The sequence below is a fragment of the Myxine glutinosa genome, chromosome 4 (genome assembly GCF_964187855.1).
Source record: "Myxine glutinosa chromosome 4, kmMyxGlut1.1, whole genome shotgun sequence".
Classification (NCBI taxonomy): domain Eukaryota; kingdom Metazoa; phylum Chordata; class Myxini; order Myxiniformes; family Myxinidae; genus Myxine; species Myxine glutinosa.
This window is the reverse complement of record NC_136264.1, coordinates 211361740-211384064: the sequence shown is the minus strand read 5'-3', so window position 1 is coordinate 211384064 and position 22325 is coordinate 211361740. Positions and strand designations below refer to the sequence as shown.

Below are 22325 nucleotides of genomic sequence, written 5' to 3'. Positions count from 1 at the left end.
CGGCGGGCGGCACGTTCTAGCCTTGCGGCCGAACCTGGCATGATAGTAGCACCAGGTTTGCGGCGGTGGCGGCCGCGTCGGCCGTGCCGGCGGCGGTGGTGGTGGCGGCGGCGATAGTGGGCGGGGCGTAGCAGCGGCCACGAGGGAAGCAGGGGGCGCTGTAGCCTCCGCACCGGGATCCACTACGGCAGCACCGTACACCGACCGCGTGTCACAGGCCGCGAAAATCTTGTCTGCCTCTCCGGCCAGGGCGTGGGGTTCCGTTATTTTTTAACCGGCCAGCACGAGGCGCACCTGTACAGGTAGCTGGCGGAGGAAAAGTGCTCGGAACAGGAAATCCGGGCGCTGGTCTCCAAGAAGGGACAGCATAAAATCCATCCGAACGGACAGTCGGGTGTCGCCGAGGGCGGGAAGGTCCAGGAGGCGGTCGGCGCGTTCGACCTCCGTGAGCCCGTACGTGACGAGGAGGAGACGTTTGAGCGCCGCGTACTTGTGGTCACCCGGCGGGCGCCGAAGGATGGACACGATGCGGGCGGCAGTGCCGGGCCCGAGGGCGGCGACCACGAGGTAGTACATGGTCTCGTCCGCCGTGATGCCCCGGAGTTGGAATTGAGCTTCGGCCTGCACAAACCAAACGTCGGCTTGCGCTTCCCAGAACTCCGGGAGTTTGACGGCGACGGCGTTGGTAGCCATGGCGCGTTCGGGGGTCAGCGACGGCTGAACCGGTCAGGGTTACCAGTGTGGTCCTGTGCACACACAACTCGTTTGCCAAAAAGGTAGGCCACAACGCGTGGTACAAACGAAAGCACTTTATTACAAGCTCGCACATCAGCACTGGGTGGGCTCGACCTTCGAGCCCGCATATATGTTCCGAGGCCACGCCTTGCCCCCGGGCGTGGCCGATCGGCGGAAAGGCGGGGCATGTATCTCAGTTCCACGCCCGGACGCTCGCGCCACCCACTGGTGCGCGGAATTATTGATCATTGTGCCCGCCACAATAGTGAGTTGTTTTGTCAGTCAATTAATTGATGTGGTATTGAGTAAAAGGAAAACGTACACAAATCTGCTATTTAGGAATGTACATATGTGAGATTTAACTGAATCTCATTATCTATACTGATGCTCAGACAAGATGTATTTTCATTGATCTGCCAACAATGTGGGACAGCACGGGCTACACAGCCAATGTATGAGTCTTATACGTCGGTAAAATGCACTTTCTGATCCGCAGCCGAAGCAGTGGAGCTGAACCTATGAAGTTTCTTTCATATCCACAGAACTAGTCCTACTCATCTGCTCACACTTTACGTAGAGAGATATATAATATGTCCATAAAAGCATGAAAAATGGCTTAAAAGTGGCAACAATTTCAAAATGTTAAAGTGGGGGGCAGGGGCCGTGGGGTGTCCCTTATTTTTCCACATTGAAGTGGCAACCCCATCCGAAACATGTAACTTGTTAGTGTACTGTGAGATTACCCTTTAATATTTTATCTTTAATCATTCCGAGAGTGTAAGCAGAGTGGCGCAGCGGAAGCGTGCTGGGCCCATAACCCAGAGGTCGATGGATCGAAACCATCCTCTGCTAGTTTTTTTTCTCATATTTACCCTGCTGAAGATAGTTCGTAAATCTTTCAATTACAAGTAAAACGGCCGTTTCTGTTAAAGAAACATGTCTTCGGGTCGCTTAGAAATTGTTTTGGTTCCATTCTTGGGATATACCACGTCAATTTTTAATGTCAAGGCTGGTTCCCTCCCTGTTTCTTAGCATCTTTTCATGTTAAATAAATAATGTGCATGTTATGGTGACATTTTCATCTGCTCACATTGATCTGAATGTACAATGCGAGTCCTGTTTGTCTGTCAGAGCCGTTTTCAAAGGTACCGGTAATGAATGTGCAGTGAATATTAATTTGATTAATTGTATCATTCCTCAGATCTATTTGGGATTCTCTTTGTTTCTCGATTGAAACATGAAAATGTGACGTCCTGATCCCGCGCCGTGCGCATGTTGAAGCAATCTGTGTGAAATGTGAGGTGAAGACGCCGCACATGGTCCGCGGTCCCCAATAGTAATACAAGTATTACCCATAGTAAAATAACGCAATGTCGTATCGTCCGTGATCGATTTAATTTACATTTCGCTAAGGTTTAACTGGTTTCCCTTCACTTAGTCGAATATGTGTTTTTTCCGACCTCAATACATAATTTATTCATTGATCAATGACAACGATAGTCAACCTTGTGCAATGAGCGGTGTAATAGCTTGCATTGTTTGCATGGCTGATTTGTTTTTTCATGTTTTAGCGCGAAAATGACGTCGTTTAGTCGTTACATTTATTTAACGGATAATCTATACATTATCTGCTAAAATATACTGTAAAGTAATTTAAAAAATAAAACACAAACATTTTCCAATGTTCTTCCGGGTTAGCGGAGGCCTCGCCTACAAAAGAGATCAAAATGTGCTGTTATTTCTGAAAGGAACGAAATGGAGGAATTCGTTGGAGAAGCAATGGAGCCAGAGGCAGAAGACTCCGGGTTCGATGCTGGAGATATCTTTGCCAAAGCTGTCCTGGTTCTCACTCTGCGTCCAAGGTTACGTAGTGCATGGCAGGTGTGGTAAATCGGCAACTCATTCATCATCATCAACAACAACATTCAAGCATTAATTAATATCAACAGCAAAGAATACCGCACGATTATTGTTGTGAAACCAATGACTTTCAAACGGATTCTCACCTAAGCTGTCATTCTCGAGCTGTGTCAAAATAAAAGGGAGGTCCCCACAGGGAATTTACCGTGGCCACCACCAGCACAAACACCACCAGCACAAACACCACCAGCACAAACACCACCAGCACAAACACCACAAGCACCACCCACCAGCACAAGCACCACCCACCAGCACCACCAGCACAAACACCACCCACCAGCACAACCAGCACAAACACCACCCACCAGCACAACCAGCACAAACACCACCCACCAGCATCACCAGCACAAGCACCACCCACCAGCACCACCAGCACAAACACCACCCACCAGCATCACCAGCACAAGCACCACCCACCAGCACCACCAGCACAAGCACCACCAGCACAAACACCACCCACCAGCACAAGCACCACCCACCAGCACCACCAGCACAAACACCACCCACCAGCACAAACACCACCCACCAGCACAAACACCACCCAGCAGCACAAGCAGCACCACCAGCACAAACACCACCCACGAGCACAGACACCACCCACCAGCACCACCAGCACAAACACCACCCACCAGCACCACCAGCACAAGCACCACCCACCAGCACCACCAGCACAAACACGACCCACCAGCACCATCAGCACAAACACCAGCACCACCAGCACAAGCACCACCCACCAGCACAAGCACCACCCACCAGCACAAACACCACCAACCAGCACAAGCACCACCCACCAGCATCACCAGCACAAGCACCACGCACCACCAGCACAAGCACAATCCACCAGCACAAGCACAATCCACCAACACAAGCACAATCCACCAACACAAGCATCAGCACAAGCACCACCCACCAGCAACACAAGCACCAGCAGCCATAAGGATAAGGGAGAGAGTGCAATGGTTACATGAATGTTTCCAAGGTCCCAGTAACACGCAAGGGTTAGCCAAGGTTAGAGTATTTTTTATATTTTTATTGTTTTCCCAAGCGTGGACGACACGGTTTGCCCAAGCGTGGACGACACGGTTTGCCCACGCGTGGACGACACGGTATGCCCACGCGTGGACGACACGGTATGCCCACGCGTGGACGACACGGTTTGCCCAAGCGTGGACGACACAGTTTGCCCAAGCGTGGACGACACGGTATGCCCACGCGTGGACGACACGGTTTGCCCAAGCGTGGCCGACACGGTTTGCCCAAGCGTGGCCGACACGGTTTGCCCAAGCGTGGACGACACGGTTTGCCCAAGCGTGGACGACACGGTTTGCCCAAGCGTGGACGACACGGTTTGCCCAAGCGTGGACGACACGGTTTGCCCACGCGTGGACGACACGGTATGCCCACGCGTGGACGACATGGTTTGCCCACGCGTGGACGACACGGCTTGCCCACGCGTGGACGACACGGCATGCCCAAGCGTGGACGACACGGTTTGCCCAAGCGTGGATGACACGGTTTGCCCAAGCGTGGACGACACGGTTTGCCCAAGCGTGGACGACACGGTTTGCCCACGCGTGGACGACATGGTATGCCCACGCGTGGACGACACGGTATGCCCACGCGTGGACGACACGGTTTGCCCACGCGTGGACGACACGGTTTGCCCACGCGTGGACGACACGTTATGCCCAAGCGTGGCCGACACGGTATGCCCACGCGTGGACGACACGGTTTGCCCACGCGTGGACGACACGGTATGCCCACGCGTGGACGACACGGTATGCCCACGCGTGGACGACACGGTATGCCCAAGTGTGGACGACACGGTATGCCCAAGCGTGGACGACACGGTATGCCCACACGTGGACGACACGCTTTGCCCACACGTGGACGACACGGTATGCCCACACGTGGACGACACGGTTTGCCCACACGTGGACGACACGGTATGCCCACACGTGGACGACACGGTATGCCCACACGTGGACGACACGGTATGCCCACACGTGGATGACACGGTTTGCCCACACGTGGACGACACGGTATGCCCACACGTGGACGACACGGTTTGCCCACACCTGGACGACACGGTATGCCCACACGTGGATGACACGGTTTGCCCACACGTGGACGACACGGTTTGCCCACACGTGGACGACACGGTATGCCCAAGCGTGGACGACACGGTATGCCCACACGTGGACGACACGGTTTGCCCACACGTGGACGACACGGTTTGCCCACACGTGGACGACACGGTATGCCCAAGCGTGGACGACACGGTATGCCCACACGTGGACGACACGGTTTGCCCACATGTGGACGACACGGTATGCCCAAGCGTGGACGACACGGTATGCCCAAGCGTGGACGACATGGTATGCCCAAGCGTGGACGACACGGTATGCCCACACGTGGACGACACGGTTTGCCCACGCGTGGACGACACGGTTTGCCCAAGCGTGGACGACACGGTTTGCCCAAGCATGGACGACACGGTTTGCCCAAGCGTGGACGACACGGTTTGCCCACGCGTGGACGACACGGTATGCCCACGCGTGGACGACACGGTATGCCCACGCGTGGACGACACGGTTTGCCCACGCGTGGACGACACGGTTTGCCCACGCGTGGACGACACGGTATGCCCAAGCGTGGACGACACGGTATGCCCAAGCGTGGACGACATGGTATGCCCACGCGTGGACGACACGGTTTGCCCACGCGTGGACGACACGGTATGCCCACGCGTGGACGACACGGTATGCCCAAGCGTGGACGACACGGTATGCCCAAGCGTGGACGACACGGTATGCCCACACGTGGACGACACGGTTTGCCCACACGTGGACGACACGGTATGCCCACACGTGGACGACACGGTTTGCCCACACGTGGACGACACGGTATGCCCACACGTGGACGACACGGTATGCCCACACGTGGACGACACGGTATGCCCACACGTGGACGACACGGTTTGCCCACACGTGGACGACACGGTATGCCCAAGCGTGGACGACACGGTATGCCCACACGTGGACGACACGGTTTGCCCACACGTGGACGACACGGTTTGCCCACACGTGGACGACACGGTTTGCCCACACGTGGACGACACGGTTTGCCCACACGTGGACGACACGGTTTGCCCACACGTGGACGACACGGTATGCCCAAGCGTGGACGACACGGTATGCCCACACGTGGACGACACGGTTTGCCCACACGTGGACGACACGGTATGCCCAAGCGTGGACGACACGGTATGCCCACACATGGACGACACGGTTTGCCCACACGTGGACGACACGGTATGCCCACACGTGGACGACACGGTATGCCCACACGTGGACGACACGGTTTGCCCACACGTGGACGACACGGTATGCCCACACGTGGACGACACGGTTTGCCCACACGTGGACGACACGGTATGCCCACACGTGGACGACACGGTTTGCCCACACGTGGACGACACGGTTTGCCCACACGTGGACGACACGGTTTGCCCACACGTGGACGACACGGTATGCCCACACGTGGACGACACGGTTTGCCCACACGTGGACGACACGGTATGCCCACACGTGGATGACACGGTTTGCCCACACGTGAACGACACGGTTTGCCCACACGTGGACGACACGGTTTGCCCACACGTGGACGACACGGTATGCCCACACTTGGACGACACGGTATGCCCACACGTGGACGACACGGTATGCCCACACGTGGACGACACGGTTTGCCCACACGTGGACGACACGGTATGCCCACATGTGGACGACACGGTTTGCCCACACGTGGACGACACGGTATGCCCACACGTGGACGACACGGTTTGCCCACACGTGGACGACACGGTTTGCCCACACGTGGACGACACGGTATGCCCAAGCGTGGACGACACGGTATGCCCAAGCGTGGACGACACGGTATGCCCAAGCGTGGACGACACGGTATGCCCACGCGTGGACGACACGGTATGCCCAAGCGTGGACGACATGGTATGCCCAAGCGTGGACGACACGGTATGCCCACGCGTGGACGACACGGTATGCCCACGCGTGGACGACACGGTATGCCCACGCGTGGACGACACGGTATGCCCACGCGTGGACGACACGGTATGCCCACGCGTGGACGACACGGTATGCCCACGCGTGGACGACACGGTATGCCCACGCGTGGACGACACGGTATGCCCACGCGTGGACGACACGGTATGCCCACGCGTGGACGACACGGTATGCCCACGCGTGGACGACACGGTATGCCCACGCGTGGACGACACGGTATGCCCACGCGTGGACGACACGGTTTGCCCACGCGTGGACGACACGGTATGCCCACGCGTGGACGACACGGTATGCCCACGCGTGGACGACACGGTATGCCCACACGTGGACGACACGGTATGCCCAAGCGTGGACGACACGGTATGCCCACACGTGGACGACACGGTTTGCCCACACGTGGACGACACGGTTTGCCCACACGTCGACGACACGGTATGCCCAAGCGTGGACGACACGGTTTGCCCACACGTGGACGACACGGTATGCCCAAACGTGGACGACACGGTATGCCCACGCGTGGACGACACGGTTTGCCCACGCGTGGACGACACGGTATGCCCAAGCGTGGACGACACGGTTTGCCCAAGCGTGGACGACACGGTTTGCCCAAGCGTGGACGACATGGTTTGCCCAAGCGTGGACGACACGGTTTGCCCACGCGTGGACGACACGGTATGCCCACGCGTGGACGACACGGTATGCCCACGCGTGGACGACACGGTATGCCCACGCGTGGACGACACGGTTTGCCCACGCGTGGACGACACGGTATGCCCAAGCATGGACGACACGGTATGCCCAAGCGTGGACGACACGGTATGCCCAAGCGTGGACGACACGGTATGCCCACGCGTGGACGACACGGTATGCCCAATCGTGGACGACACGGTATGCCCAAGCGTGGACGACACGGTATGCCCAAGCGTGGACGACACGGTTTGCCCACACGTGGACGACACGGTATGCCCACACGTGGACGACACGGTATGCCCACACGTGGACGACACGGTATGCCCACACGTGGACGACACGGTATGCCCACACGTGGACGACACGGTTTGCCCACACGTGGACGACACGGTATGCTCACACGTGGACGACACGGTTTGCCCACACGTGGACGACACGGTATGCCCACACGTGGACGACACGGTTTGCCCACACGTGGACGACACGGTTTGCCCACACGTGGACGACACGGTATGCCCAAGCGTGGACGACACGGTATGCCCAAGCGTGGACGACACGGTATGCCCACGCGTGGACGACACGGTATGCCCAAGCGTGGACGACATGGTATGCCCACGCGTGGACGACACGGTATGCCCACGCGTGGACGACACGGTATGCCCACGCGTGGACGACACTGTTTGCCCACGCGTGGACGACACGGTATGCCCATGCGTGGACGACACGGTATGCCCACGCGTGGACGACACGGTATGCCCACGCGTGGACGACACGGTATGCCCACGCGTGGACGACACGGTTTGCCCATGCGTAGTCAATAGCTGCACCGAAGTTTTGTCCGCACGATGAATAAATAACTGTGACGCACACTGTACATCACATCACTGTGCTGATGGCAAATGTGCAAACATCTTGGTGGTGAGCATGCTGAGTTTGCACATTTACACTATTCCCTTATTTTTTCTTTTGAGTGATCCCTAAATATTGCCTTAAAATGTAAATCTCCTAGGTAGCCTTTCGGCAGATTTTGCAGGCCTGGAGGAACGAATTGGTGGCACTTGATCGTGGGAGAGATGCATTGGACTGCTATGACCTGGCCATCCGCCTGTTTCCAGGTGATCCTCATATAAGCAACAGCCTGGGTGAACTCCTTTTTAGGTAGGATTCAATCCTCATCATCATTCTTCTTCTTCTTGAACCTTTGTTGGTGCTTTATTGTTTTTTATCTTCATATATTTTTTTACTTTGGACATTTTTTAGCCTCTTGCTATAATTTATTTATAAGTTGTGAATGGGTTCGTGCTGGAGTGGTTAAAGGTGTGTGGGTTTGGTTCTCATTGATTGCACAGTGGACATTTCCATACGGGTCTTTCACAATGTCAGTTTGTGTGTTTGTACAGATGTCTGTCCCCTTCATAAGGGTAGGTTTTAAAGGCCAATATTTTGACACGAATGTGTGTTCACTATGGTCTATTTTGAGGGTAAAGCAAACTCGAAAAGTATTTTCCATAAAAGAGTAATTATGTCTTTTCTATTGGAATTGTAGACGGTGCCTTGAAAACCGAGCCTCAAGGGTGGTGTACAGAAGCGTTTAAAAAAACAAAACAATAAATACAAGGTTTTGGGAGGTGAAATTTGCAGCATGTGATGTGCAACATGCACAAAGTAAAACGAGTGTTCATTTCCATCGGTATGATGTCGAATAAATAAATAAAGATATAAGCACACCTGACACGAAGCTGAGGCTTCAGACTTTGGCATGCTCACAAGGCTGGACTGTCAAATGAACTGTTACAACCCGTCATATTTGACAGGCTATATATATATATATATATATATATATATATATATATATATATATATATATATATAAATAACTGTGAGAAATAGTAGAAACTCCACAGTACGAGCAGGGCGTCTCATTTGCATTAAATAAATAATCGGGAGATTAAATCAGACGCGGACGTAGCTTCAGGACGGTCGATCTTTATTTCTCGACAAGCTTTCGACCAACAAAGGTCTTCTTCTTAGTCTTCAGAAACAACAGGCATGTATATCAGACAAGTATGTACAGTGATATGTGTGTAAGATGTGTGATATGTGTAGAAGATGCATATAAAAAGAAGAGCCACGTTAAAGCTGACTCACCGTCCCCAAGTTCAGCGGAAGTGAAGCGCAGCTTACAGTTATCGTTCACGTTACAGTTTGTGCACGTGCATATTCAAATATATATATACATACATACATAAACACACAAGCATATATTCATATACCATTTATATTCATATAATATATTTATATATTTATTTATATATTTATACAAATGACATATAAAGGTAGAATGAATGTGAGTGAATGAGTGAATGAATGAATGAATGGGTTACGGTTAATGATTTGATTGGGTTGATGTTGAAACATGCTTTAATCATCAAAATTTATGCCATGAGGGATTTTTGTCCAAAGTTTATTTTTCAAAAGGACTCACGTTTCAGAATCGTGGTGTGTGATAGATTTGATTTGTGTGATTGATTCAATGGCAGAGATTTGAATGTCATTTATAGTGTGATCCGGTTGATTAAAGTGTGTCGTGTAAGGTAGAGATTTGCCCTGACTGGTGTGGAAGTTGTTGATTTCTGACTGGGTGTTATTAAATCGTGTGCAGAGTGTATTCTCAGTTTTTCCAACATATTGTTTGGTGCACTTTTGGCAAGTGATTAGGTATATGACCCATGTAGATTTGCAGTTCATATAGGAGGTGGTGTTGAACCCTGGTGTTGGGCGAGCGGCTAGGGTGCCAGCTTAGGATCCTAGGATCCTGGGTTCGAATCCCGGTCGATCGCTGAATTAACGCCAGGGGGGTTGACTCAGCCTGTCATCCTTCCGAGGTCGGCTAATTGAGTACCAGTTCACTGGTAATTCCCTGTTTGTCGTTAAAGGCGGCAAAAAGGGTTGGCGTCAGGAAGGGCATCCGGCCGTAAAACATTGCTTCAAAAAGGGGACCAAAAAACAACAACAACCACGGTTCCCGAAAAAGGCCAACCCCTGCTTTGCGGGGAAAAATGGCCTCTAAAGGTGGTTTTTTTTTTGGTTTTTTTTTATAGGAGGTGTTGCAGTCTGGTGTTGGCTTAGCGGCTAGGGTGCCAGCTTAGGATCCTAGGATCCTGGGTTCGAATCCCGGTCGATCGCTGAATTAACGCCAGGGGGGTTGACTCAGCCTGTCATCCTTCCGAGGTCGGCTAATTGAGCACCAGTTCACAGTTAATACCCTGTTTGTCGTAAAAGGCGACAAACAGGGTTGGCGGCAGGAAGGGCATCCGTCCGTAAAACATTGCTTCAAAAAAGGGGACTAACAAAAACAACAACAACCACCGTGCCCGAAAAAGGCCAACCCCCGCTTTGCGGGGAAAAATGGCCTCTAAAGGTGTTTTTTTTTTATAGGAGGTGATGGGGAATTTTTGTCCAGTGCTAGAACTACAAAATTTGTTTCCTTCTAGTAAATGTTTGTGAATAATACTGTTGCGAATATGGAATTTGGCCTCCATATCCGCTTGTAAATATTCCCCTATTTTCCCCAATACTCCCCAACTATCCCCAATCCCCCATTCCCTAGTCCCATTGTCTGTAAACAACAATCAGTAGAGCCGACCTTCCCCTTATTCCCCCATTAAATGTCGTGCCCAGGTCCACCGCACCACACGTAGACAACTTTCGGACATCTTGCTAGTTATTCTTAGTCTATGTCAGTTAAGGCCTCGTTTCCATTAATTCTGACTCTTCGTTGCACCAGAATGTGATTATATGGCATCAGTAGTGAGTTTAGGACCTTTCCCATACCTCCTTCCATCTTCTTCCCCAACAATTACAACAACAACAGAGGAGATGGCGGCGGCGCGGGGGAGGATGCGTCCTCACACCGGCTCGATTAGCGCCATTGACCACGCGCTCCACGGGGTTACCACGGAGGGGCTGGCTGTCAGCTCCTCCTCAAGGGCGGAGCCTGGTAACCCCCCGCACCCAATCAGAAGGGCGGACCGATTCCATCTGGGGCGGCGCTAGCGAGCCGAGGGCGTGTCACTCCCCGCCGGATATACGTGGCGACTGACCGGAAGTGAGAAGAGATGCGCCCCCAGCTGGAGAAAGAGGTACCTGCGAGCGCTGAGTCAGATGCGCCCCGCCTGAGAAAGAACGTTGCCTGCGATCGCTGAGAGAGAAAGACCCGCCTGAGAAAGAACGTCCCCTCCGAGCGCTGTGACCTCCCCGCATCTTTGGACCGGACTGTACCCTGCTTTGAGCCAAGAGTGCACCTTGAGCCATCGCTATCTGCCTTTCCTAGCCATCAAACCCCGTGTGAGTCAGCCGTTGTCCCGTTTACCTGTCGTCTGTCCGGGGTTAATATAAGAGTGTGTCTAAGTGCCTGTCTTCCTGTGATATACCTCTAGCCCCTGTAATCTAACCTTTCCGTACGAATATACTTGAGAATCGAAACATTGGTGTCTGTCATTATAATCCAGCCGTGTGTCTTCTTTTTCCTTATTGAGCCAGCGTGGCGCGGCTTCGTCAACGTTCGAGTACAATCGGGTAATTTGTGCGGACACGACGGCCATTCCGCTCGGCCCATCTTAACATCAAAGTCGTGTCTGTAACAATTGGTGTCGAGGAGTGAGATTCGGACCCGGGACTAAATTAGTTAGGCCCAAATTTTGGGAGGGAAAAATCGAGCCGGAGCGCGTACGGCGCTCGACAAAATCGATCCGGAGCGCGGTCCCGCGGTTACTGCGCTCGCCGAAATTATAACGAAAAAAAAAAAAAATTTGGATTTGTTTTACGAAACTCGAATTTTGCAAGTCGCGCTATGGCGGATCAAGACGGCTGGGGTCCGGTAGGGGAGAGTGAAGCAGGGTCGGTCCAGGACCAAAGTGAGACACGTGAGGAGAGCGAAACAGCGGGGGTAGCAGACGCGCGAAATGGCGCCTCGCTGGTCACCGCGCCGGCGACCGTGACAGCGCCCCCGATGGATTTGAACTTGTTTTTTTTACAAATGAAGGCCCTTCTGGCCCAGAAGAACGAGCGAATGGAAAAGAATAGTGAGCAATTGGGAGACCAAATTAGAGGTTTGAAAAGCCAAATGGGGGTAATGGGAAACCAACTGGGGGTAATGAGGGACGAAGCGAGGGCTCGGAGTGAGCAATTGGGGGTAATGAGGGACGAAGCGAGGGGTACTGGTGAGAAGGTAGACAAAAATTTTGAGGGGTTAGACAATGGGATAAAAGAGGTGAGACATGGGTTAGAGGGGGTAGAAAATAGAATGGCTGCCCAGGAGAATCAGATAGAGGGAGTGAAAAATGGGTTAGAGGGGTTAGAAAACAGGATGGAAGGCAAATTGAGGGACATGAGGGACCAAGCGGAAAGGGAAGTTAAACAAATGGAGCAGCAGATAGAGGGGGTCAGAATGGGGGTAGAAACGAAATTGGATGCTCACAGGGAGGAAATGGAGCAGATGAGGGTGGCATCTGGGCAGGAGATGCAAGTGATGGGAGAGGAGATTAGAAGAGGTGTGAGTGAGGAGGTCGGAGGAGTGCGCGAGGAGGTGAGGCACTGTGAGGAGCACATGGAGAAGGAGGTGAGAAAGGGGACTGTAAAGTTACAAGGGGGCATAGAGGACCTGACGCAGGAGGTGGAGCAGCTGACGGTGGGACAGACGGAGTTAGTGGAGCAGGTTCAAAGGAACACTGCGGTATTAGGAGGGTTGAAAGCGACACAGAAGGAACTAAAGGATGACTTGGTAGCGACGAAGAGGGAATGTCAGATGGTACGTGAGGGACTGACAACGAGGTTGGTAGAGGTGATGGAGGTTAAAGAGCGGGAGGTGCGGGAGCACATAGAAAAAAATAAAGTGGAGTTAGAGGAAGAACTTAAAGGGGCGCACGAGGAGATGAAGGAGGTGAAGCACAAATTAGAAGAAGTGGAAGAAGGGATGAGCGAAATTAAGAAGCGACGGAGAGGGGATAACAAAGAGATAAAAGAGGAGATAAAAGAATTGGTCCAAAGTCTGTGTTTGGATCGTGATGTGCTCATTAACCGGATGAGGGATTCACAGGTGATGGAGGAGAAGCGAAGAGGAAGAGGACCCGGTGTAAGTGGTGACCAATATGGTCGTGCGTATGATGCGCCAGGGGATTTAAGAAGCTTGGGGATTGGTTTGGATCCGGGTGTTCGTGAAAGGCCGTTGGTGAAGTGTGCGACAGGTCTGGTGTGCGAAAAAGGAGGTGTGCAAGAAAGTCCGACTCTGGGGTGTGTGAGGAAAAAGTGCGTGCCAAGGAGTGAGGGTGCTGGCGAGAGTGAGTCGGTCGTAGCGTGTGTGCGAGGGAGCACATGGAAGCGCGGTGTGGTAAGTGTTACAGAGGGTGTGACGGGAGAGTGTGCGCAGGAGTGTGCGCGAGAAAGGTGTGTGACGGACAGGTGCATGAGGAAAGAGTGCGCTGTCAGAAGTAAGGAAGAATGCACACCTGTGGTGAGTGTTACAGAGGGTGTAACGGGAGAGTGTGCGCGAGAAAGGTGTGTGACGGACAGGTGCATGAGGAAAGAGTGCGCTGTCAAGAGTAAGGGTGAGTGCGCTGTCAAGAATGGAGGTGAGAGTAGTGAGAGTGACAAGGAGAGTGAGTTGGTTGTGACAGGTGAGCGAGGATGTACACCTGGGATGGAAGGATGCACACCTGGAATGGTAGAGCGTGAGTGGGAATGCACGCTGGAGTTGGTGGTGAGGCACGTGGTTGGGTGTGCGAATGAGGGCACACCTGTGATTGTCACAGAGGAGGTGACCGAGGAGGGGGCGCGAAGCGGTGTATTGGTGAGGTGTGCGAGCAACGAATGTGTGCCAAAGTGTTCGGTGGTCAGGTGTGTGACCAAGGCTGTGAGTGGAATGGGTGTACCTGGGTGTGTAAGGAAAGGTACGAGGAGCATGGGCACGGCTGGATGTGTGAGCAAGGAACGGGCTGCGGGGTGTAAGCGTCCAGGTGAAGCATCGACGTTAGACGGGGTAGAGTTTAGAACGACTTATAGCCGAATCGGGCCCTCGGTGCGTGCTGGGCCTCGCTTTGAACGGCCGCGTCCGTGCTCCACTAGGCGGAGCGGGCAGCCCGATAGAAAGGGTCGTCATGGCGACCACTTTTTGTTGAGGCAGTCCGGCAGGTCGAGATCGGGACATGGGATGGCTCCACGCCGAGGTGGTGCGTGGGATCTCGGCCCGGGTAAGCCCCCGTCCCTGTACCGAGTGCCGGACGTATCCAGCCGCCGGCACAGAACAACCCGCATTCATGGCTTGGCTTTACGAAGCCGGGCTTTGGACAGGGATTGGCGCACCGAGAGGTATTAGTGAGTAGACTGGGTGATGAGGTTAGTGTTTTGGACCCAAAATTAGAGAAAAACAAAATTTGATGATTGGCAAAGGATTGGCAGTAATGATTGGCAGATGATGGGCAGTGATTGGCAAATTTTTAGTTTGTTGAAATTTGATGTGCAAAATTGGTAGTGAGCGATGGGCCCGGTGGGTAAGGCTGGCATCCCTGCCACCCTTCCCATGTGGGGGGCAAAGGAGCAATAGCTTATGGGGTGTATGGCAGTGAAAACTAGCCCGGGTGGGTTAGGTTATATGTGTGTAGGGCCCTAGAAGAAGACATTAGGTAACGTTAAGTTTAGTTAGTGACTGATACCTGTAGTGGGGACGCAGGTAGATTAGTATGGATGATGATGACGTGGGAGCGCAATAGTTTAAAGGGACGACTGGGAAGCGCAAGTTTCAGAAGGGAGTAGTTAGCTGAGATGATGCTGTGTGTGTGAGAATTGAACAGGTGTTATTGCACAGGTGTGCAACTGGACAGGTGTGTGGAGCAGTGTATGAGTAGTGAGTGTTGTGGATCAGCGCGAATGCGCTTGGGGAGAGAAGGGTGCAGGTGGCACCAGGTGTGAGAGCACAGGTGTGCAAGTACAGGTGTGTGGAGAGAGTTGGAGTAAGTGGTACGGAGTGGTGTGCATGGTGCGAAGGTGTGGATGGGGGAAGAGTGGACCCCTTTCACGAATACCCGGGGCGGGTAGTGTAAGTGTTAGGTAGAGGGTATAGGTAAATTGTGGTTGGATATTGGCATCTGTGGTGCGGTGACAGAATGGTGTTGTGAATGGGTGCATTAGTGTTGTGGAAATGGCTGGGCGTGTAGCCTGTTAGTGTGTGTAGTTGGTTGGGCACTCCACCACTGTGAGGATGTCGGCCAGGTGAGGCCGCAGGTGGGCTCTGGGAGCCGGTAGAGTTGTGGATGGGGCCCGAGGATCCGGAGGATGGACCCGGGTAGCCCAGTGCCAGAGAGGGCACCGAGTGGGGAGAGTGCCAGAGGGCCTTCCCCAGGTAGTTAGGTTAGGGCAAGGAGCAGGTAAGCTCGGAGGCAACTGCAGTGGTGGAGGTGTGCAGGTGGGTAGACCCACTGGGAGAGGTACACGCCGCAGCCCGGAAATTGTGCGAGGGCACCGGGAGATGAATCGGGGGAGTGAGACCCCAAATTGAAGCGCACCACAGTTTGGCCAATGGGAATTGGTTTTTAGAACCCATAGTGTAAAAGGGCCAATGGTTTGGCCGGAGAAAGACCCCGGGTAGTGTAAAGTTGTTAAAGTCATTTAGGAAATAGTTAGGATTGATGAACCTGTCGCACCATACGCAGCCACTTACCTGTGGTGATGATGATGACTCCACACCTGTGTTTTCTTTGTTTTGTTGCAGGAGATGAATCGCTGTGTGGATTTGTGAGACGCATCACGACGTGGATGAGACATTGGGGTGATTCCATCTCTCCCTCCCTAGGAGGGACTGATGATGAATTGGTAATGGCAAATTATGATGTTGAGTTGGAGATGGCAAATTTTGATGAGAGTTGAAAATGGCAAATTTGATTGGTTAGGAGGGAGAGAAGACGAATTTGGTATATGGGAGGAACGGGGAAGACAGTAGGGATGTTTGTTGATTTGTAAAGTAGATGTTTATGGGTAGTGTTGTGTTGTGTGGATACAGTAAGGGGTAAGGGAGGGGCCATGTAGGTTACCTGGTGGGGGGGGGGGCGTACGATAGGAACGTACCTGTCTCACCTGGTTCCCATGTGCCCCCAGTGTGCATTACCTTATATTGCGTGCACTTTTGCGCCCTTACCACCTTACTCACTTGTCTGCTTCTTTTGTCTCCCACCTCCGAGGATCTGGCTTTGGGGTAGAGAGAGAGGAGAGAGAGGTGCTGGCTGCGCAGTTGTGGGCCTGCACTTTCGCTGTTTGCTGCCGGGATCGATACACCATATGGACCGCAATGTTTGTGGCCACCCACAATGGACCGCAGTTCGTTTGCGGCCAAGCACCACCCGGGGATGGACCTATGGGTCAACGTGGCACCTATGCCATACAGGTGAACCACTTTTAGTTAACACCAAGTGCACCACAAGAAGAGCAAGAGACACCTGCAGGGTTAGGGGTTGTCGAATTTATTTTTATTCCCATGAACAATGGTGACTGCACCGGATGGTGCTGACTGTGTGGTGGGGTGGTGCTTTTGATGCTGGGAAAGGGTGCTCTGCACGTTATTAAAGGCCGTCGGCCACAGAGCACTCGTGGGTTGGTGTATCGATGTTGGCAAGCGCGCTCTCTCTATGCATAACATCTGCATGTGTTCCTCCAAAAACAGGTCCTGGATCGTAGTGTAAATAGCAGCGTAGTCGTGTAAATAATGCTCCCTACCGGCTGTATGTTTAGTTTGCGAATTCTTTCCGGATTCGGTTATCCTGTGGGTGTGTTTCTGTGAGGAGAAGGGTGCAACGTCGCAGGGGGACATATTTACTCATTTGTGAATATCTGTAAAACTGTCGCACTCAGGGTAGAGTTAATAGTAGAGGGAACTACATTGCGTGCCACACTAAAGTAGGTAAAAATTTATCGGGTCGGGACGCCCCGAGGGTAGAGAAGGGTACAATGTTGCGAATATGGAATTTGGCCTCCATATCCGCTTGTAAATATTCCCCTATTTTCCCCAATACTCCCCAACTATCCCCAATCCCCCATTCCCTAGTCCCATTGTCTGTAAACAACAATCAGTAGAGCCGACCTTCCCCTTATTCCCCCATTAAATGTCGTGCCCAGGTCCACCGCACCACACGTAGACAACTTTCGGACATCTTGCTAGTTATTCTTAGTCTATGTCAGTTAAGGCCTCGTTTCCATTAATTCTGACTCTTCGTTGCACCAGAATGTGATTATATGGCATCAGTAGTGAGTTTAGGACCTTTCCCATACCTCCTTCCATCTTCTTCCCCAACAATTACAACAACAACAGAGGAGATGGCGGCGGCGCGGGGGAGGATGCGTCCTCACACCGGCTCGATTAGCGCCATTGACCACGCGCTCCACGGGGTTACCACGGAGGGGCTGGCTGTCAGCTCCTCCTCAAGGGCGGAGCCTGGTAACCCCCCGCACCCAATCAGAAGGGCGGACCGATTCCATCTGGGGCGGCGCTAGCGAGCCGAGGGCGTGTCACTCCCCGCCGGATATACGTGGCGACTGACCGGAAGTGAGAAGAGATGCGCCCCCAGCTGGAGAAAGAGGTACCTGCGAGCGCTGAGTCAGATGCACCCCGCCTGAGAAAGAACGTTGCCTGCGATCGCTGAGAGAGAAAGACCCGCCTGAGAAAGAACGTCCCCTCCGAGCGCTGTGACCTCCCCGCATCTTTGGACCGGACTGTACCCTGCTTTGAGCCAAGAGTGCACCTTGAGCCATCGCTATCTGCCTTTCCTAGCCATCAAACCCCGTGTGAGTCAGCCGTTGTCCCGTTTACCTGTCGTCTGTCCGGGGTTAATATAAGAGTGTGTCTAAGTGCCTGTCTTCCTGTGATATACCTCTAGCCCCTGTAATCTAACCTTTCCGTACGAATATACTTGAGAATCGAAACATTGGTGTCTGTCATTATAATCCAGCCGTGTGTCTTCTTTTTCCTTATTGAGCCAGCGTGGCGCGGCTTCGTCAACGTTCGAGTACAATCGGGTAATTTGTGCGGACACGACGGCCATTCCGCTCGGCCCATCTTAACATCAAAGTCGTGTCTGTAACAATACATTTGTTTGCTGTGCATTTATAGAATCCAGGGATCCTAGTTTCTTTGTTGTGGGGCTGTGGGTGCTTTGCTTTTACCAAGAGGTCCCTGAGTGTCCGACCACGTCAAATGATGTTAGTGGAGGTTGAGGAAATGTGGTGCCGAGTGTTTCTGATTGATGGAGGAGAGGAAGGGCCTTATTCAGAATACTTGGCAATTGGGATGAGGTAGGAGAGTAGGTGGTTACCAGTGGGACATGGTTAGTTGCAGGTTTGGGTTTGTAAGTCAGAAGGTCTGCTCTCGGTATGCGTTTTGCTCGGGTTATTGCTTCTTTCACAGAGTGAGGGTCATAGTTTCCTGCAATGAAGTGTGTTTCTAATTGGCAGAGAGAAGTTTCTTCTGCCATTTTGTTGAGCAAATGCGTCTTACTCTGAGTGCTTGACTTTAGTGTATGCTTGCAATTGTATGTTTAGGATGAGATGAAGAAGGGAGAAGGTAAGAGTGAGTGTCTGTTGGTTTGGTGTATAGTTCTGTTTCGAGTATGTTATTTTGAAGCATGAGTGATGTGTCTAGAAAGTGAACTTCGGACTGTGAGCTGTCGAATGTAAACTTGATGGTCGGATGAATCAAATTTAATTCATTTTGGAATTGTGTGAGACTACGGGGGGATTTTGACCAGATGAACTGGATGTCATCAATATAACGTACCCAGGATTTTCCCAAGATACCGTGATGAGGTTGTGCATAGATCTTGGCCTCTATCATTCCCATGAAGATGTTAGCGTATGACGGTGCAACAGGGGTACCCATAGCGGTACCTTGAGTTTGAATGTAATGTCGTCCGTTGAATTGGAAATTATTCAGTTTGAGTGTCAGTTGTAATAGGCGCATAAGGTCTTGAGTAGGTGGCATTGGGACTTGTCGTGTATCTAGTGCTTTGCGGCATGCAGACAGGCCTTCTGAATGTGGAATATTGGTGTCGACGGATGTAACATCTGCTGTGACTAAAATGGTTTGGGAGTTGAAAGGTGAGTATATTCTGTTCAATCCTTGGATGTGGGTCAGAAAACTGGTTGTGTCCTTGAGGTATGAGGAGAGCTTCAACGCGAGAGGACGTAAATGACAGTCAACAAATTTTGATATTAGAACAGTTGGACATGTGCAGCCAGATACGATTGGTCTACCTGGATTGTTTACCTTGTGTATTTTAGGAAGGAAATAAAGGTTAGGGCAATGAGGATCTTTAGGAACCAAGTGAGATTTGATGGTTTTATCCACCCGAATAGAATCTACTACCCTTTTAACCTCTTCAAGATGTAAAAGGGTAGGGTCGGATGGGAGCACTTTGTAAGTATCACTTTGTAGTTGACGATTACCTTCTGCAACGTAATCGGTAGTCGACATAATGACAATGGCCGTACCTTTATCTGCTGGCTTTATGATTAGATTTTCAATATTTTGGAGATTGTGAAGTGCTCATCGCTCTGCCTTTGTAAGATTGTCCTTATGTCTGGAACAATTATATTTTTGTGCCACCTTTTCAATTTCATTGCTCACTTGTTCCACATAGACATGTAGATATGGATTGTCAACACGTGGTGTCCATGTGCTTTTTGGTTTAGGTAAAGTGAGATCTTTACCTTTACCTAAAGTGAAATTTTGATCTCGCGAGATCTTGGAGACGGCGGCAGGGATTCTCGAAGCTCCACACGGTCTCCACGTTTTCAAAGTTAAGTCTGTTCACAATTGTATTTTGTCGAAACTGTATTTATCTTTCGGTGTGTGAAGTTATAGTGTGCACCTTGGAAGTTTCTCGGTGTTTATCTTTCATAAATTGATCGTCTGTTTGCCGCGTCGCGAGCAAGGCCTTTGCCGCGTCGCGAGCGATTTGAAATCGAAGTTAAGTAATTGTTCCCATTTGTATTTTCGTTATAACTGTATTTATTTTATGGTGTGTGTACGTATATTGTGTCCCGAGGAAGATTTTCGGTGCAAATCTTTCATACCTGTATTGAAAATCGTGTTAATTCGTGTCGTGTCTTGAGACCTTGTACAGTGTACAACCTTGAAGCTTTGTTTTTCTCTCAGCGGTCCGTCGTTTTGTGATCCAATAACTTTCGTTCTCTGTTTTCCCAGTCTTTTCACCCCATAGCCTACTTCCTTGTGTAAATCTCAACTCAAAAAAAACAAACAAAAAAACATTTCCTTCTCTGATCTCATTCGTTTATTCATTCTTATTCGTTCGTTCGTTCTTCGACCACGTGTTTCTCCCCCATTTCCCCAGATAGTTTTCACTGTTATTAACCTTCAATGTTTACACTTTCCCCTCAAGTTATGTATTCCGTCATATATTATAACACCTTTTTCTTCTTATTCTTTAAAAGGCTGCTTTCGACTTGCTCACCAAATCTATTCATCCCAAAAAAAAATTCCATCTCCTATAGTGCCTTTTTTCTACATTCCCTAAACTCTCCTGCACTCCATCCTCCATCCAGCGTCCTTAAACGTATTTTTAACTCGAAGGTCACAAGAAACTCATTTTGCAATAAATGTTCGTTTCCCATTAATCGTACACTTTCTAAAATCCAATCTCACCCCTCCCCTCCAAATCTTCCCCATAACCCCTCCCCTCCAAATCTTCCCCATCACCCCTCCCCTCCAAATCTTCCCCATCATCCATCCCTTTCAAATCTTACCCCTTTCCCCTCCCCTCCTAATCCTCCCCATCACCCATCCCTTTCAAATCTCCCCCCCTTGCCCCCTCCCTCCTAAACTACCCCCTCACCCCTCCCCTCCAAGACTCCCCCTCGCCCCTCCCCTCCTAGACTCCTCCCTCACCCCTTCCCTCCAAATCTCCCCCATATCCCATCCCTTTCAAATCCCTCCCCTTGTCCCTTCCCTCCCAAACTCCCCCCTCAACCCCTCCCCTTCAAATCTCCCCACCCTCATTTCTTCTCAATTTCCCCCCTCTCACTGCCCCTCCTCAAAGCGTCCTCCCCGCTTCTTCCCCCTTCCAACTCTCACCTCCATCTCCCCCAACCTTCTGCCTCGCTCTTCCCCCTCCTCAAATAACACCTCATTGTGCCTCACCCAATCACCATCAAACCTTTTGTCCGCCCCATCCTTCCCTTTCTCCGAGCTATTCTGAAATCTCTGATACACCTTCAACAGCTCTCCCTATCTCTTCCACCTCTTCCACATCTTACCCTACCCCTCCTCCCCCCTGTTCTGTATCCGATGCTCCCCCTTCCTCTTCATTAATGGTATGGACCTCAAACATCCGGGGCCTTCGTTCAAACTTAACTGATCTCTCCATACAGGTTGCTTCTGTCAAACCAGACGTGATCTGCTTAACAGAAACTTTCCTCCTTCATGATGTCTCTGATTCCTTAGTATCTCTCCCGGGTTACTCCCTCCTCCGGTATGATAGACCTGAGCCTCGTCCTGGAGGTGGGGTTGCTATCTTTATCAAAAACTCTCTTCCTCACTCGCCCTGCACTGCACTCTCTCCACCTCACCCCCAGGAATACCTCTGGCTACGGCTTCCCCTTCGCTCCCACCTCTTGTTCATATGTGTGTTGTACCGTCCACCAAACAGTGATGACTCCATCTACATCTCGCTGTCTGGTAATATGGACCAACTTCTATCTACTCATCCCAACTCTCTCTTCCTCATATGTGGTGATTTCAACTGTCATCATGCCAGTTGGCTGGGTGTGGGTACCACTCTCACCAGCCATGGCTCCTCAGCAAAAGACTTCTGCGACTCACTGGGACTGACACAATCTGTC

At 51.7% G+C, this 22325-nt stretch overlaps 2 protein-coding genes and 1 non-coding gene across 4 annotated transcripts in view; 2 read left to right on the top strand and 1 right to left on the bottom strand.

The window, feature by feature from the left end:
• The window catches only part of TMEM184C (transmembrane protein 184C), a 208538-nt gene that overhangs the window by 68743 nt on the left and 117470 nt on the right, over positions 1–22325 (bottom strand). The window lies entirely within an intron of this gene.
• Positions 1516–1587, top strand: TRNAM-CAU (transfer RNA methionine (anticodon CAU)). The gene has a single exon. It is a non-coding gene; the product is annotated as a tRNA-Met (tRNA).
• Positions 2422–22325, top strand: part of PRMT9 (protein arginine methyltransferase 9) — a 105333-nt gene continuing 85429 nt past the window's right edge. The window contains exons 1-2 of the mRNA XM_068114351.2: positions 2422–2616; positions 8437–8585. Coding sequence (XP_067970452.2) covers positions 2491–2616; positions 8437–8585 — 275 coding nt within the window. The 5' untranslated portion in view covers positions 2422–2490. The remainder of the gene's footprint in view (positions 2617–8436; positions 8586–22325) is intronic.